The 15073-nt window shown below is 34.5% G+C and overlaps 3 protein-coding genes across 7 annotated transcripts; 1 reads left to right on the top strand and 2 right to left on the bottom strand.

Moving 5' to 3' along the window:
* Positions 1 to 4484, bottom strand: LOC111790845 (homogentisate solanesyltransferase, chloroplastic-like). Of its 2 annotated transcripts, none has more exons than XM_023671941.1 (10): positions 4108 to 4484; positions 3341 to 3462; positions 3088 to 3234; positions 2441 to 2666; positions 1988 to 2061; positions 1011 to 1103; positions 768 to 885; positions 631 to 693; positions 432 to 464; positions 1 to 325 (listed from the first exon to the last, which is right to left on the bottom strand). In XM_023671941.1, the coding sequence occupies exons 1-10, from the start codon at positions 4321 to 4323 to the stop codon at positions 251 to 253; spliced, it is 1167 nt and encodes a 388-aa protein (XP_023527709.1). In that variant the 5' UTR covers positions 4324 to 4484; the 3' UTR covers positions 1 to 250. The 2 variants fall into 2 exon arrangements, with proteins under 2 accessions (XP_023527709.1, XP_023527710.1); XM_023671942.1 differs by having other exon boundaries at positions 3341 to 3508; positions 4108 to 4241.
* Positions 4485 to 5268: 784 nt separating this feature from the next.
* On the bottom strand, positions 5269 to 8245 carry LOC111790846 (probable homogentisate phytyltransferase 2, chloroplastic). The gene is made up of 10 exons (XM_023671943.1): positions 8045 to 8245; positions 7389 to 7525; positions 7134 to 7280; positions 6832 to 7057; positions 6589 to 6662; positions 6422 to 6514; positions 6107 to 6224; positions 5824 to 5886; positions 5665 to 5697; positions 5269 to 5550 (listed from the first exon to the last, which is right to left on the bottom strand). The coding sequence occupies exons 1-10, from the start codon at positions 8237 to 8239 to the stop codon at positions 5476 to 5478; spliced, it is 1161 nt and encodes a 386-aa protein (XP_023527711.1). The 5' UTR covers positions 8240 to 8245; the 3' UTR covers positions 5269 to 5475.
* Positions 8246 to 9572: 1327 nt separating this feature from the next.
* Positions 9573 to 14840, top strand: LOC111790844 (protein downstream neighbor of Son-like). Of its 4 annotated transcripts, none has more exons than XM_023671939.1 (15): positions 9573 to 9694; positions 10328 to 10543; positions 10836 to 10909; positions 10991 to 11120; positions 11208 to 11281; positions 11375 to 11528; positions 11606 to 11808; positions 12320 to 12516; positions 12590 to 12685; positions 12833 to 12954; positions 13421 to 13522; positions 13715 to 13824; positions 13982 to 14069; positions 14204 to 14394; positions 14474 to 14840. In XM_023671939.1, the coding sequence occupies exons 2-15, from the start codon at positions 10433 to 10435 to the stop codon at positions 14652 to 14654; spliced, it is 1833 nt and encodes a 610-aa protein (XP_023527707.1). In that variant the 5' UTR covers positions 9573 to 9694; positions 10328 to 10432; the 3' UTR covers positions 14655 to 14840. The 4 variants fall into 4 exon arrangements, with proteins under 4 accessions (XP_023527707.1, XP_023527704.1, XP_023527706.1 ...); XM_023671936.1 differs by having other exon boundaries at positions 12587 to 12685; XM_023671938.1 differs by having other exon boundaries at positions 10282 to 10543; positions 12587 to 12685.
* Positions 14841 to 15073: the final 233 nt, after the last annotated feature.

Genomic DNA, 15073 nt, shown 5'->3' with positions numbered 1-15073 from the left:
TTTTACTATGAATATGAGGATCTCGAGTTCGAAACATTCAGCATGGACAAGATTTGTACTTTCGGAATTCAAGACTCATCAAAGAGCCCCAAAGAACAAAAAGAGGGGAAAGGTGATGATACAACATGATTCTATAAATGAAAAAGTATGGTCATATATACAAGATAACAAATTGAACTCATCCTTGCTTTCTAAATTTCAAGCGCCCACAAAAAGTATCATAAAACGAATAAAGCTTTAGAATGTTGTGCTAGATCAGAGGAAATATGATATACTCAGCATAGAAGAGATTCCATATAAACCGATAATATGTTGAAATTGCTTCCTGCAAAACAAAGTAATTTAATCATGATCCTCCAAAAACTTGCCTCAATTGCTCACTCTCTAAAGTGAATCACAGATATTATTTGGTAGCTAGAACTGGAACTTACCTTGGAATAATTTGCTTTCTCCAACAACCATGACTGAGATTCAAAAGAAACAAGATTTGGGTAAGATTTGAGTCAATAGATGGTAATTAGTTGTTCGCAATGTAAACATAAGAAGTCGAATCAAACAAAGTCTAGTAAAATAGGCACAAGATTTCACTTTCATTTGAGGTTTGTGGGAGATGAAAAGCAAGAAATTAACCTGGAAAACGAGGGACAATGCCAAGATTGCATGAACAGGGATCATTATGTTACGGTTAAAAGCCTGTAAAGGTGAAATTTGGAAAATTTACTTCATGGGATATGTAAAAGTAGTTATATTTAAAACAAGATGCATACCTGAGGCATGAAGATTGCAGCAGCAATAGAAGCAACGTAATTTAACAGCAGAAGTCCGGAACCAAGAAATGAAATATTTCTAACTCCAAGCTTTGTTGCTAAGGTTGATATCTGAAACCTACAATACGATGCTCATTCAGAGTACATGATAATAAAGGAAGAGAAGCATAAATAGAGGAAATAGTAAAGAGGTAATGTTTTTGGAGGAAACAAGATTTCTTTAGCACCATGGAAGCATCTTACTTGCGATCTCCCTCCACATCTGGAAGATCTTTTGTTATGGCAATCACTAAAGCGAACAGGGTCACAAATGTGGTAATGAAAGCCACAGGTGAGCTGCAAATAATTTAATGTCCACACATTAAAATCTAAGAAAACTTTTGAGTGCAAGTGCAAGCAACTAAAGCTTTAAAAAATAAAAAACTATTTTGATCCCTATTGTTCTATTTTAGTCTCACAACTTTCAAATGTCTAAATTTAGTTTATATACTTACAAATCTTAAATTTAATCCCTCCCGTTAGGTTATTGTTGGTTTTTTTTAAAATAAAATTAGTTTGTATTAGCATTCCACTTATAAATTTTGAAAATATATTTCCACCGTATCTTTCTTTCATGAAAATTATTATTCATTTTTTTTTTGGATAAGAACAGTTTCTCCAATGGTATGAAATTACAAAAGAGGGGCAATGCCAATGGAGTTACATCAAACCTCTCCCGTTGATAAGGACCATAGAGAGGATAATTTACGCAAGGATACAACCCAAAGAACTATACATCATAACTACTTTTGATAAAAATGAATTTTAAAGGGCCAAATTTAAAATTTATTGAAAGTATAAGGACTAAATTTAAGATTTATTGCAATTACAGACTAAATTTAAGATTTATTGAAAGTATAAAGACTAAATTTAGATAATTGAAAGTAGAGAGACTAAAATGGAATGGAACTCAAAGTATAAAGGCCAAAATGATAATTAACCAAATAAAAAAGCTGACAGGAACGTCGTGATGCAATTAGCTGAATATCATGGTTTTTTTTTTTCTTCAAAGTTTTGATTTTACTAATAAGCAACTTCCAGTAATACTTTCATCAAAAGCCTACCTTGCATGAGCTTCAAGTCCTAAACACATGACCAACCTCTACTTAGGCACTGATTGCAGCTAAAAAGAGGTTCCCAATCAAACTCAAATGCATTATGAATTATTAATGGTGACTAACCTCCACTCAAATGCAAGTCCAAGAGCAGCTCTAGTGGCATAATAGACGCCAAAATTAAGAAGAAAACCTCGTACCTGCAAAATTAAGTTCACTATTTAAATTATCAACCATGTTGTCAACAGAAGCACAACAAGCACTGTTGAGGATTATTGGGAGTGAGTCCCACATTGGTTAACTTAGTGGAAGATCATGGGTCTATAAGTGAAGAATACTATCTCCATTGGTATGAGGCCTTTTGGGGAAGCCCAAAGCAAAGCCATGAGAGCTTATGTTCAAAGTGGACAATATCATACCATGGTAGAGAGTCGTGATTCCTAACAAGCACGCCATACTCTTGCAACTTTCTATACAACTTTTCCAACTTTTAAATATTCAGCACCTTCTCAATAATTGTATTAAGACTATATGGCATGAATTGAAGTTGAAATTTTCAAGGAAAGGGAAATGGTGTACTGTGGCAATTATAAGAAACGCTGCAACGGGAAATCTCTTCATTCTAAACGGAGGAACAGAGTAGATAGTCCCGAGGAAAAGACCGAGACTGTAGAGAGAAGTGATAAATGGCCCAAAGTTCAACCCAACAATTAACAGACCAGCAACTGCAAAAAATATCACCAAGAACCATGCAGACTTGACTGAAAGATCTCCTGCCGCTATTGGTAAATATGGTTTGTTGACTCTGCAAGTCAAACAAAGAAGGATAAATTTATTTGTAAGAATTGCATTGTCGTCTTAATATTTGTGAAATGAACTAATATGCATTAACTGTTTACTATGTGGATCGACAGACCTCTACTCACCAAACTACCCATGAATTTTAAATGGATAAAAGAAATGTCAATCAGGAAAAGTCTCAATAAAAAATGTTGAAAGTTAGAAGAAATCAAGCGAGTACACGGCTTTTTATCCTTAAATCAGAACAAAGATCAAAATCAATTGGATTTATTTTTGTAAGAAATGCTAATCACATATTGAGTTGTTGATTCTAGTTGCTAACCAGTTATCATGCTTAATGATCCAATATTTAGAAGCCAAGCAAGAATGGCATCTGAATATGAAAGCAACCAAATTGAAAAACAGAAACATATAGATATACATACTTGTCAATTCCAATATCATAGATCTGATTGATACCAACTATATAACCATTTCCACATATTAAAGCAAAAACACCAGACAAAGCCTTGAACAGCAAGGACCACTTTATGAGGTGTGAATTCTCAATCAATGCTCTACTCACCAAGGAACTGTTAAAATGAATCAAAATTATAATAGTTAGGCAAATATTAGATGAACCCAGAAGGAGTCTCAGTAAAGCAGTGTGTATTCTGATCCATTGACATAGCTACTTACACAGATCCTAAAGCTGTTCCACGTATTGTATGGGGCCTTAAAAACCTCCAGCAAGCATCTCTAAATGCTGAAATATTGTTCACTAGGGGATCAGGTCCTGCAGCTCCAACTTGAGTGCAGGCCTGGCAGCACCCACTATATAACATCAATGGCATGGACACATATAGTCTGAGAAGAATTTTGAATTACTGAAATATGTCGGTATAAATAGAACAGCAGTAAAATGTAAAGAGGATATGCTCCATTTGAACATACATACCATAAAATAGGCTAAATATATGTTTTAATCTATAGTGTTTGGGTATTTTGCAATTTGCCTCCTATTGTTCAAGAATTTTCTATCTAGTCCTCTAAGCATTAATATTTTCAATTTAGTCCCTCCAAATTGGTGACTGTTCGAATTAGTTACACACTATACAGTAAGTGTATTGACATTTTTGCAATTAGTTTTATTTCACTTGTTTAATTATTTGTTAATTTATTTATTTGTTCATTGGGACTTGGGAGATTTAAACCAATCGTTCAAGTAGTTCAGTAAATCCTAATTTTTGCCCGCAAGCTTGCAGTTCGCTTCGGGAGGTCCGCCGCTAATCCTCAGTTAGCTCTTAAATCCATTGAATTCCTCGTTCGCAACACAATGTAAGTGAAACAATTGGATTTCATTCATTCAAAGACTCGTTATTCATCAATCATAACAAGAGAAACTCGAAAATCACATGTCGCAAATCGCAAATGGAAACAGTAATCACTGAGAAAACTAAACACACCTGGATGGAAGTTCGTCTCCACGATTTAGTCAAAGCATTTCTCGAGCAACCGCGCGGCCATCTCGGTTGCAGATGTAGAGCTAAATTCGGGAGCAAACATGAAGGTGCAGTTGCTGCAGGCCTATTTAGAAGCTTCCTGTGAGACAGAGAAGGCTTGAGAGTGGAATTTACAGCCGGAGTTCGTAGAGAAGCGGATTGAAATACGGAATGCTCCATGGGAAGAACGAGCTGAATTGATGCGGAAGAATGAAGATGAAGTGAAGGATCTGCAGTCAGAATCGCATTTGGGTCGGACCCGAGGCTCAGACCGGAGAGAGATGGAAAAGGAAGATAACATTCATTGTAGGGGCAAAATTGCTCCGAGCCTCTAGTTTGCAAATGAGTCACTTTGTTTTAGTAGCTTAAAAGTGACTTCACTTTTTTAACTTACAACTTTCGTTAGTTTATTGGAATACCGTGGGTTTACAAGCGAGTAATACTATCTCCATTAGAATGAGGCATTTGAGAAAGCGAAAAGCAGGATCTGCTATCTCGATCATGATTTTCCTACTCTTAGAGACAAAAGTCCTTCCCTTTTTGGTCGGTTGTGGACGAGGAGGGATTTGAATCCCCGACACTGTGGTTCGTAGTCATGTGCTCTAATCCTCTAAGCAACTGGCAGCACCCCGTCTCTTGAACCCATAAAAAGAACTTTTTCTCTCTCCAGCCATTTGCCATTTCAAGTAAATTCTAATCCTCTAAGCCAACGGCAGCACCCGTCTCTCCAACCCCTCAAAATAACTTTTTCTCTCTCCAACCATTTGTCATTTCGAGTAAAAAAGATGTGAAAGCGTCTCTCTCTCTCTCGAACCCCAGGTGAACGGTTATAACTATAACGGAATCAAAGAATTAGTAGATTTGTTCGGCCAAAAATGTAACATTTAATAATTGTAGAGGCAAAATTGCTCAGTGCATGTATCGTCTGTCAGTCTCAAATTTTAAAACTCGTACGTTAGAGAAGGATTTTAACACCCTTTTAAGAAATATTTCAAACTTCTCTCAAACCGATATGGGATCTCGCAATTATAAAAACTGGGTTATTACTATTTGACTCAGCCATACAGGACAACTGATTAAGCTCGTACAATTGGTATATACTTTTCCGAAAGTAACCACGAATGATTTAAAATAAATAACGTTTACTTTTTTAAAATTAAAAGTCACGTACAACACATATCTCGAGTCAACATAAAACACCGTCTCAATCCTATCTTCACATAAAACACGACACTCTCTTCTTACCTACATCGACATCTAAAAGGAGTCCCAAAAAACAAAATCTCTCCCTCTCTCTCACTAAATTGAGAAGTATTTAGGGAGAAGGTTTCTCTATATAAAAGGGAAGATCAAATATTCAGCATAGAACAGCTTCCACAAGAACATGTAGAAGTTTGAAGCTGCTTCCTGCACAACATGCATAAAGAGATTTATAAAAAATAAAATAAAAAAATATTTAAAATGACCTTTTTTTTTTTTAATAGAATAAAATTTGTTAATTAAATGTAAAAATTATATTACCTTCGTGTATTTTGCTTGGTCTAATACTCTCGTCTGAAAAAAACAAAATAACACCAAAAATATTAGATTAATAGTTTAAAATTAAAATTTGGATATACAATACAATTATAACATCATCATATAAATAGCAAGCAAAGTGTATCAAGGAGAAAGAAAAACCTGAAAAACAAGACTCATTGCCATGGCTGCATGGGTGGGTATCAATATACTTCGCTTGAAAGCCTGCAATTAAAATTGGAAAAGTTAAAAAAATAAAATTATAATTGAAAGCTTGTTATTAANTTTTTTTTTTTTTTTTTTTTTTTTTTTTTTTACGTAAATTATAACAATATTGACAAACAAAAATAATAATAAATTAAAAGGGAAGTGGCATTTAAAAATTAAAAATGATAAATAAACATTTATTTTTTAAAATGGCGAGACTTAGAAACAAGATGTGAACCTGAGGCATCAAAATTGCAGCCAAAATGGCAGCAATGTAGTTCAGAATAAGGATCCCCGAGCCAAGAAACGCCAACCTTCTTACTCCAAGCTTTGTAGCAAAAGTTGTTATGTTATATCTGTAAAAATTGAATGAGTAAATTACCAAGATTCGAATAAATAACTTATTTGATGAAATTAAAAGTTTGTTATAGAGACCTTCAATCAAGTTATGATCTATGTTTTAATGACTAACGAAATTGGTTTTATGTCTAAAATTATTAACTCGTGAATAGTAATTTTAGCGTGAGCAATAAGAAAAAATGTAAAAACTTACTTTCGATCACCTTCTATGTCAGAAAGATCTTTGGTAAGGGCAATGACCAAACCAAAAAGTGTAACAAATGTAGTGATGAAGGCCACGGGTGAGCTGCATTAGACGAAAAGTTCGATCAAAAGCTTCATGAAGACTTTGATTGTTGTTATTATTATTATTATTATTACCTCCATTGGAACGGGAGTCCAAGAACAGATCTCGATGCATAATATACACCAAAATTCACAAGAAAGCCTCTCACCTGAATAAAAAAAGGTTAAGATTATTAGTTACACATTTTAGAAATTAGTGAGGGAGTCGACTAAACACGAGCTAACTCGAGTGAATCAGCCTAGCCAAACGACCGCAATCCTACGTCGACCCTAACCCGCCGTAAGAGCAATTGGTTAAGAAGAAAAGAATGAACATACCAAAGCAATGCAGAGGAAAGCAGCAATGGGGAATCTCTTCAATCTAAAAGGAGGGACAGTGTAAAGAGTTCCAAGCAAAAGAGCGAAACAATAGAGAGAAGTGAGGAATGGGCCTGAATTAAACGTGGCTAATGACAGCCCAACCGTCAAAAACGACGTCGTTAGAAACCATGCTTGTTTCTTTGTCATATTCCCTGCCGCTATGGGCAAAAATGGCTTGTTTACTCTGAAAACAAAAAATAATCATTAAATAAATAATGTTGATTTTATTAAAATAAATAGATAGAGAGGGAATAATATACATGTCAATATCGATGTCATAAATCTGATTGATACCAACAATATAACTATTGCCGCATAACAACTCCACAAGACCGCAAATTGCTCTTGTTACTATCGACCACTTCATTAGCTCTGGATTTTCAATCCACACTCTACTAGCCAACGAGCTGTATATTCATATTTAAAAATAACAAAAAAAAATACAAAAACAAATTAAAATATAAGAAAGACGGTATTATAAAATGAAAAATAAAACCAAACGGCTCCAAATTTACCATGAAGCCACGAGAGTTCCATAGAAGGTGTGAGGCCTGAGAAAAGTCCATAACGCCCTTGCAAATTCCCAAATTTGTTGTGCCGTGGCTTCTTCACCACCACCATATTCCTTGGCTATTGCTTGGCTGCTCACGTCCTAACAGTATTCCAACACAACCAAATTACTTTATTACCCTTTACTTACTACCTTCAATTTTAATAATATAAATATTCGCTCAATTGAAACTGACCCAACCGTCGACCATTTTTTCAACCTTTCAGTCCACACCAAATCTTTTTTTAAAATATATATCATATTTATTACTTTATTAAAGCTAATTTTGTTCTCTCAAATTATTCAAAAGCTAAATATTTCAATTATTAGAGAAGGGAAACAAGGGTGACCCACATATTTATTATATTCAAACCATTATATATAAAATTAAAATCTATAAATATTGTTACCCTATTTATAATTCTTAAATACATACGTTTNTTTTTTTTTTTTTTTTTTTTTTTTTTTTTTTTTGCTAACTTTGTTTTATAATAACTTATTTGTCGAACAAAATAATTTAAATATATCTTATAGACTTCAATAAAAGAAAATTATGAATGAATCCTAAATGGAGAGAAATGAAGCCAAAAAGAGAAGAAAAATGAAGCTAAATATACAGACCCGAATAAGTGGAGAACAATAAGAACGAGGGGTTTGGAAGCTTCTAATAATTGGACCAAAAGAACCTTTAGAAGGCAACGGAGAGGGTCGAAAGGTGAGGGGTTTAAAAGGTAATTTTGTTTTACCAAACGACGACGTATCAAACCTCTGAGAGCCAGTGGCAGTGGCCGCCATTGTTAACAAAGAAGAAGCCATGGCTATTTTTCTCAGAGCTTGTTGTTGAAGAATGAAGAGAAGTGAAATGGCTATTTATAGACCTGCCCGTTGCTCAAGTCTAATCAAGACTTAGAAAGTTTGGTCTAGCCCATTTACTTTTAAAACGGAGAGATGGCTCTCCCTTCTTCTTCTTTATTATTATTATAATTATTTATTTATTTTTAATTTCCTTGTACCCATCAACAAATATAATGAATGATAATGAATTTATAATAAAAAATACTCTACAAATAGAATGAATGATCATGAGTTTATAACAAAAAAATACTCTCTCCAATATGAGGCTTTTTAAGGAAACTCAAAGCAAAGTCAGGAGTGGATATTTATAGAATGTCAACTTTTGTTTATTTTTTTAATTTAATTATATATTTTATAACTTGTAATAATTTAAAAAAAAAAATAGAATTAAAAATAAAATATACATGTGGCCTTGGAAATTTCATAATGAAAGTGGGAGGAAATTAGTCAAATAAAGTGGGGGAATTTATTTCAATGGAACTACCATCGATTATTGTTGACTTTGACTTCAAAGTTTCACTGCCAATTCCAGTAAGCAACGCAACCACACTAGTCCAAAGCTTGACTTGAGGGGTGTATCTATATCGTGACTGGACTCCTTAAACGCCGTCGTTTACTGTGTAATATGTGAGAATTATTCAAGAATTCCATTTGTTAGATTACTAATAATTCTTCTCCCTAACATTTTTTTCCCTATATCCACTAAATATATATCTAATTATTATTGTTTTTTTAATAAATCTCCTACTGTATTCTATTAATACATTAATCGACTAGAAAATATAAGTTTTTGTGAAATGAATAGTCGTGAAGGTTATCCCTTTAATGTCGTTTGCGAGTTATTATCATAATTGAACGTTTTTCACGTCAAAGTCAATGTGTTTTTTTTAGTATCGTTATGGATACAATTAGATAACTTTTAACAACGAAATTTGTAACCTATGAAAAAGAAAATTAACAGAGTTCTCAATATTTAAAAACTCATAAATACACTAAGATTAATTAATTAAAGAACGATGATTATTATGAAACCATAGTTTTTTAAAATAAAAATATATAAACTAAAAAACTTTATTCATCAATATTTGATTTTTAGTTTTACAAAATTTTAGTTTAAAAAAGAAAAAAGAAAAAAAAGAAATGCGAACTACCCGGTTAGTGGGAAACTGGATGATGTCGGTCCAATTGATCGAACCGAAAACGTTGGTTCGGTTCCTGGTTCAGGACCCAGTCGTGAAATTCGAACCAATGTTAACCGCCTTCCGAAACAAATTTTTTGAAAGAAACGAAAAAACCCAAAGCGCGGATTATTGCGCGCTCTCTCTCCCTCTCTCTCTATTCCCCGCATCAGTCTTGTTCTTCTTCTCCCTCGCACTTTATCTATTTCTGTCTCCCACCTCGAGCTTGGATTTCAAGGTATGATCAGTGGGATCTCTTAACATACTCTCCCCTACTTTGGATGATCTTTCCATCGGTATTCTCCGTTGAATTACTCAATACAGTTTCTGTTCGAATTTGACATTGTTATTTATTTTGATACCTGTAGAGCTTTCGATCTTGTATGATTACAGAATGTGCGCTCAAGTGGTTAATATCTTCAACGCTGATTAAGAAAAGAGAAATCCAAATGCTTTTCCTCATCTTCTTCCTCGATCCTCCGATTTTTTTCATTTCATCCCTTGCATAAACTGTGGTTACTGGCAGGGGCGGATCCCGAAATTTATCTTTCAGTTTTGAAAATTTAGGGTACCAGTTTAAAGAGAAACCTCAAATCTTGATATTTTTTAGTATATTTTTCGACCTAAGACTAGTTAAAGATGGGCAATCCTTCGCTTTTTAATATGTACCAAATATTTTAATTCTTCAAGTATTTGTTTCCTTAATATTTTAATCTTCTGTTCCCAGTCTATAATGTCATCTTACAATTTTGTTTGTTATTGCTTACCGTGGAAGTGTTTTGCAACGAAATGTTATATTTGTTTCATTTTCTTCATGAAATGCAGTATCTTGGATTGTATTTAAAAGAGGGGATATTTTCTTTAAGCATAGGTTTTACGGCTGCCATCTTCCGGTGACACGATGATGTGACTGGCTGTAGTAAGCTACTACTCATTCTCACTGGTGAAGCCGTGGTCTAATACTAAACCATTAACTATGACGCAAGTAGTTGCTCCAAGTTCTTTACCTTCCGCTTCTCATGATATTGCTGGAGGGGCTCCAAAGACTGGGAAATCAAATAGAAGAAAAACCCCATCAGAACTAAGGGTAAGTTTTTGTATAATAAAGCAGTATATTGTTGTTTCGGGAGATGTGTAATTTTTATATCTCAATAAGGTGTATTGTTATCTGTCATATTAAGATTATTATCAAATTTCAATCAAAGTAAAACCAGAGTTTCTAGGTGGCTGAAGAGGTAGAAAATGATACATTAACTCATTAAGTAAACCAGAGTTTCAAATGGGATGAAACTTTTGTAATGCCTTTCAAGTTAAGCTCACATCAAGAGGTTAAACCAACATTTCTGAATCTGGTGTGTGTTCTGCTCAAACTTTTGCAGGGAGAGCAGTTGAAGCGATCAAACAATTTGGATCCTTCGGATGAATCTCCTTCCACTGTTTTTGCTTCTAACAAGTGAGGCTTACTCGTCTTTATTTGTATAGCTTGCAATTATTGATTCCCGGAGAGCTTTCTTATTTTTATATGTTTCAACAGTGCTTTGGTCAATGGGTTCAAGAAGCCCGGGTTACTCAGAAATCCAAAATACATCGATACACGCATGGATGAGGTATTTCCAGTAAAAAAATCTAGGCTTAGGATCTTATCCGGAAAAGATAATGCCAAGGTTAGTGCACTTCTTTTAAAGATTTTGTTGCAGAATGTATTGAAGTAATTGTATTTACTTTTATATCACTTGCTGTATAACATTTAGGAAAACAATATGATGGAGCAAGCTAGCAGTTTCTTGAATATGTCTATGCTTTCAAATTTGACTACAAGTCAATGGTAAGAACTTTGTTTTTATATCTTTCTGCTTATTTTAGTGCTTTCTAATTGTTTCTTCTGTAGCAGTTGGTTACATTTTCTGTTTTATTGCAGTAAGGGGAATTCTGTTGGTCCTGCTGATGTTGCCCATGATAAGACTGATAAATCTTCACAAACAATTGAGAACAGTAGCCAAAGTATATTTCGAAGTGTCACTCAGCTCTCATCTGGTGGTGACAAATCAACTGGCTTGACAAGCATTGATATGGTAGAAGTCTGAAGCAATGTTTAATTCGTTTTATTTCATATCAAATATCTTTTAAAGTTCTCTTTGCAATTTTATAGGGTAAAGCATTAAAAGGACTTGTTGCTTGTGAAACCACTGCAATTTCTAGTTTACCATCAGACTCTTCCAAGAGATCCGGCCATGCTTCATCTACTTACTCAAGTGATTTATGCGCTGATAGCTGCATACTAGGTCAAAAGGCTCCACTTGATCTTACTTTAAAAACTAGCATGCGAGTGGTGTCCCCCTACTCGCTAAATTGGTGAGTGTTTCAGTATATTAGGGTGTCCTTTCTTGGCTTGAAGGTTTCATTAAATGAATGTGTTGCACAGTGTTAGCTGGTTAATTTGATCAATTATTTTGAGAAGATGCAGAGGTTTCTTTGAAACATTTGAATATCCCCTGCAATTTGATTTTGCTTTAACATTAAGTTCTTGTGATCGATTTTCTCCAGAATTGTTTGACAAATATTGTTTTCTTTCCCGAGTTTTTTTTTAAAGAAAAAAGTCCCTAAAGAAATAATTTTAAGCTATCCTCATTTGAACTAGGCGTGTGTTGGTGAGTTCCATTATGCTGGGGGTTGATTTATATTTTATATTCAGATTTTATTATGAAATTATGTTCAGTTGTAGGTAGCATTAATCTGACATGAATTGGACCATCTTCTCAAATTATGTGCAGTTATGCTAACAATTTTTTTTTTTTAAAAGTTCCAAAACAGAAATAAAAATTATTTATTAATGACTGACCTTCTCATCTGTCCCAAAATGTAGGATCCACAAGACAATCATGTTTGCTTCTATGCCTCAGTTCTCAATACAAATTGGTTCACTTGATCAAATTAGGAACTGTAGTGGGGGACTGCCACCTGCTTCTCAAGCCTCTGGCTCTTTGGTTCTCCATTCATGGGTTTATCCTCAATCTACCTTGCCATCTTCTCTTGTTTCAGTTTTGAATTCATCAGCAGCAGGTTGGGGTTATTTAAAACATAAGATTCTGATCTGTGTTTGTAAATACTCATTGGTTCTCCTTCGATGCAGTAGAAGCTGAGTTCCTTAGCAGACGACTACAAGCATGGGAGGACTCATTTCAAAGCCTTTATTACATGCTTCGGAATAATATTTGTAGAGTTTTTTATGGTAACTACCTTCAGTAATGTTGGTTAAGTTTTCTTCAACATGGTTTTAGATTTATTTATTTTTGTCTTAAATACAGTTTCTCTTTGCCCAGATAAATGTCATTATTGAGTCATACCTGATTTGATTGATTGGTTTTGAAATTTTCAGTTTGTACATCACAATTTGTGGTTATGTTTACAAGTGGAGATGCCTCAGGGGGCAACAAAAGCATGTGCAATGCATATCTTTCCCAGTCAACAAGAGGTTTGAGGTCTATTTTGAGTGAGAATGTAAGATTAACCCTTTCCCTTCCAATTTAGGCATGCGGCTAAGATAGAAGCTGGTTTTATTTTATTTGGATTTTAAACAACGGTGATTTTTTTTCCTTGATGGAATTTGCACCTTCGCTATTTGTTGTTTGGGCAGAAATCCTATTTTGCAGGTTGATCCTTTTATAATAGTTATTATTGAAATTAAAACTCAAATAATTTGGTGTCAATGAAGGTGCATATAAATCCACTTGTAGATAAAGTTCTTTTTTATTTTTTTCTAAGTTTTGTTTTAAATTGCCAACTCAGGTAAGTTATTTATGCACTATTTCCTAAGAATAGTCTCTTGTAGTTGCCTTTGGCCAACAAAATAAAATAATGCTAATGGGAACTATCTAAAATAATACTAATGCCTGCTCTATGTTTATTTTCATAAATTGAACTTTATGTAAAGTCTCATTTTCCCATTGTCTGAAATTTGGATCAGGGTGTTTGTTTCTCTATGCCTCTTTGTCGTTCTAAAGTCGAGCATGTCGATGCTGAAGATTTGGTTGAACTTTCAGAGATAGAGAAGTTCAATTTGGGACAGGTTTATATCTGTTGTGTTTTCCTCTCTTGGCCCTTGCCTGTCTATTCATATCAAACCATATAAGCTCATGATTAAGTTAGATATGGGATGAGCAAGCTCACACTGCTTGTAATCTCCCTCCTTTGTGAATCAATTTTTATAGCCTTGGCTTACTTGGTTGAGTTTGCTACTGAAAATATCAACCTTTTTCAGACACGACGAGTTCGTTCATTTTCTGATGTAGATAGGAGCTCTCAATCTTTGCTGTTTTTCTGCGAAAACAAAGATGTGCATGGGTTATATGATATCCTGTTAAATTACAGGTAAATGAATGTGTTTGTGGCAACTTGCCTTCCTGTTAACTTTTGGTTATTTTAATAGGACTAAACACTATACGTCTGATCTCTAGGATCAAGCCATAGTCATATTATAGGATTTTTATTTAGTGTGAATTGGCTGATATATCTGGTTATTGTCCAGATCTTTCTTGACCTCATTGGCTGGCATGGATGTTCCCGTGTTGCTATCACCTGTTCCCTTTCGGAATGCTGCACTTTCTTCACCGCAGGTGCATGGAGTTAATTTGCGATCAGTGTTATCAGCTTTGGAGTTAATTTTTATTTACTGTGAATTGGGTTTGCTGTGGCTGCTTGTACTTTCTGTGTTTGGTGTGGTAAAAAGATGAATGCTTTGTTTTGTAAGGTCAAATTCAAGGAGTTGAGAAGTGCAAACGGTATTGCTGCAGTATCCAAAGGATCCACATCAAAGGATGGCGATTCTTCATCTGTTGGTGTGTCCTATAGCCTTGAAATTACCGATGAATATATTCCACCATGGGTAATTTCCAGTGTATGTGCAGTCATGGGTTCCAAAGGAAGAAGCTTCGAGGCTAGGTATGTTCTTCCTGAAGTATCTTGAAGTCATTCATATTCTGGTTCTTCCTGATGTTGGGTTAATTTTGGATGATTTCAGCTTCACGACAGACCCTATCTCAATTGGTTTGAATGTTGCTCTTGGTGAACCTCTCCTCCAATCTAACAACCATACCTTTGGAATTCCAGAAGCCATTGCTTCGCCGTCCTTGTGTGCAGGTTTCTTAAAAGGTTTGAAGTACAAGGACGACTCCTTCACAGCCTCTCTTTCTCCTGCATGATTATGACAGTAGATTAGATTTAGATGATAGTCCCGTTTTGCTCATTTAACTTTGTTATTTATGTTGTATATTCTTCTGTATAATCAGAATTTGAGTAGCATTGATTGACCCATATATGTTTTGTGGATGTTGTTTCACCAACATAACTCAAATTTAGTTCATTCTAAATATTATCCTTTGAAACTGCTTTAGTGTTCTTCCCACTCATTTCTTCTTGGGGTTTTCTTAAAATCTTAATATTTATCCGTGTTTGGGTTAGAAATCACGACTCTCTATAATGGTATGATATTGTTCACTTTGAGAGCATAAGTTTTCATGGCTTTGCTTTGGGCTTCCCAATGGAGATAGTATTCTTCACTTATAAACCCATAATCATTTCTTAAATTAACCAAGGTAGGACTCCCAATAATCTGCAACAG

This window comes from Cucurbita pepo, chromosome LG03 (assembly GCF_002806865.2).
Source record: "Cucurbita pepo subsp. pepo cultivar mu-cu-16 chromosome LG03, ASM280686v2, whole genome shotgun sequence".
Classification (NCBI taxonomy): domain Eukaryota; kingdom Viridiplantae; phylum Streptophyta; class Magnoliopsida; order Cucurbitales; family Cucurbitaceae; genus Cucurbita; species Cucurbita pepo.
Note: the sequence above shows the minus strand (reverse complement) of the source record. Positions and strands in the feature narration are given on the sequence as shown.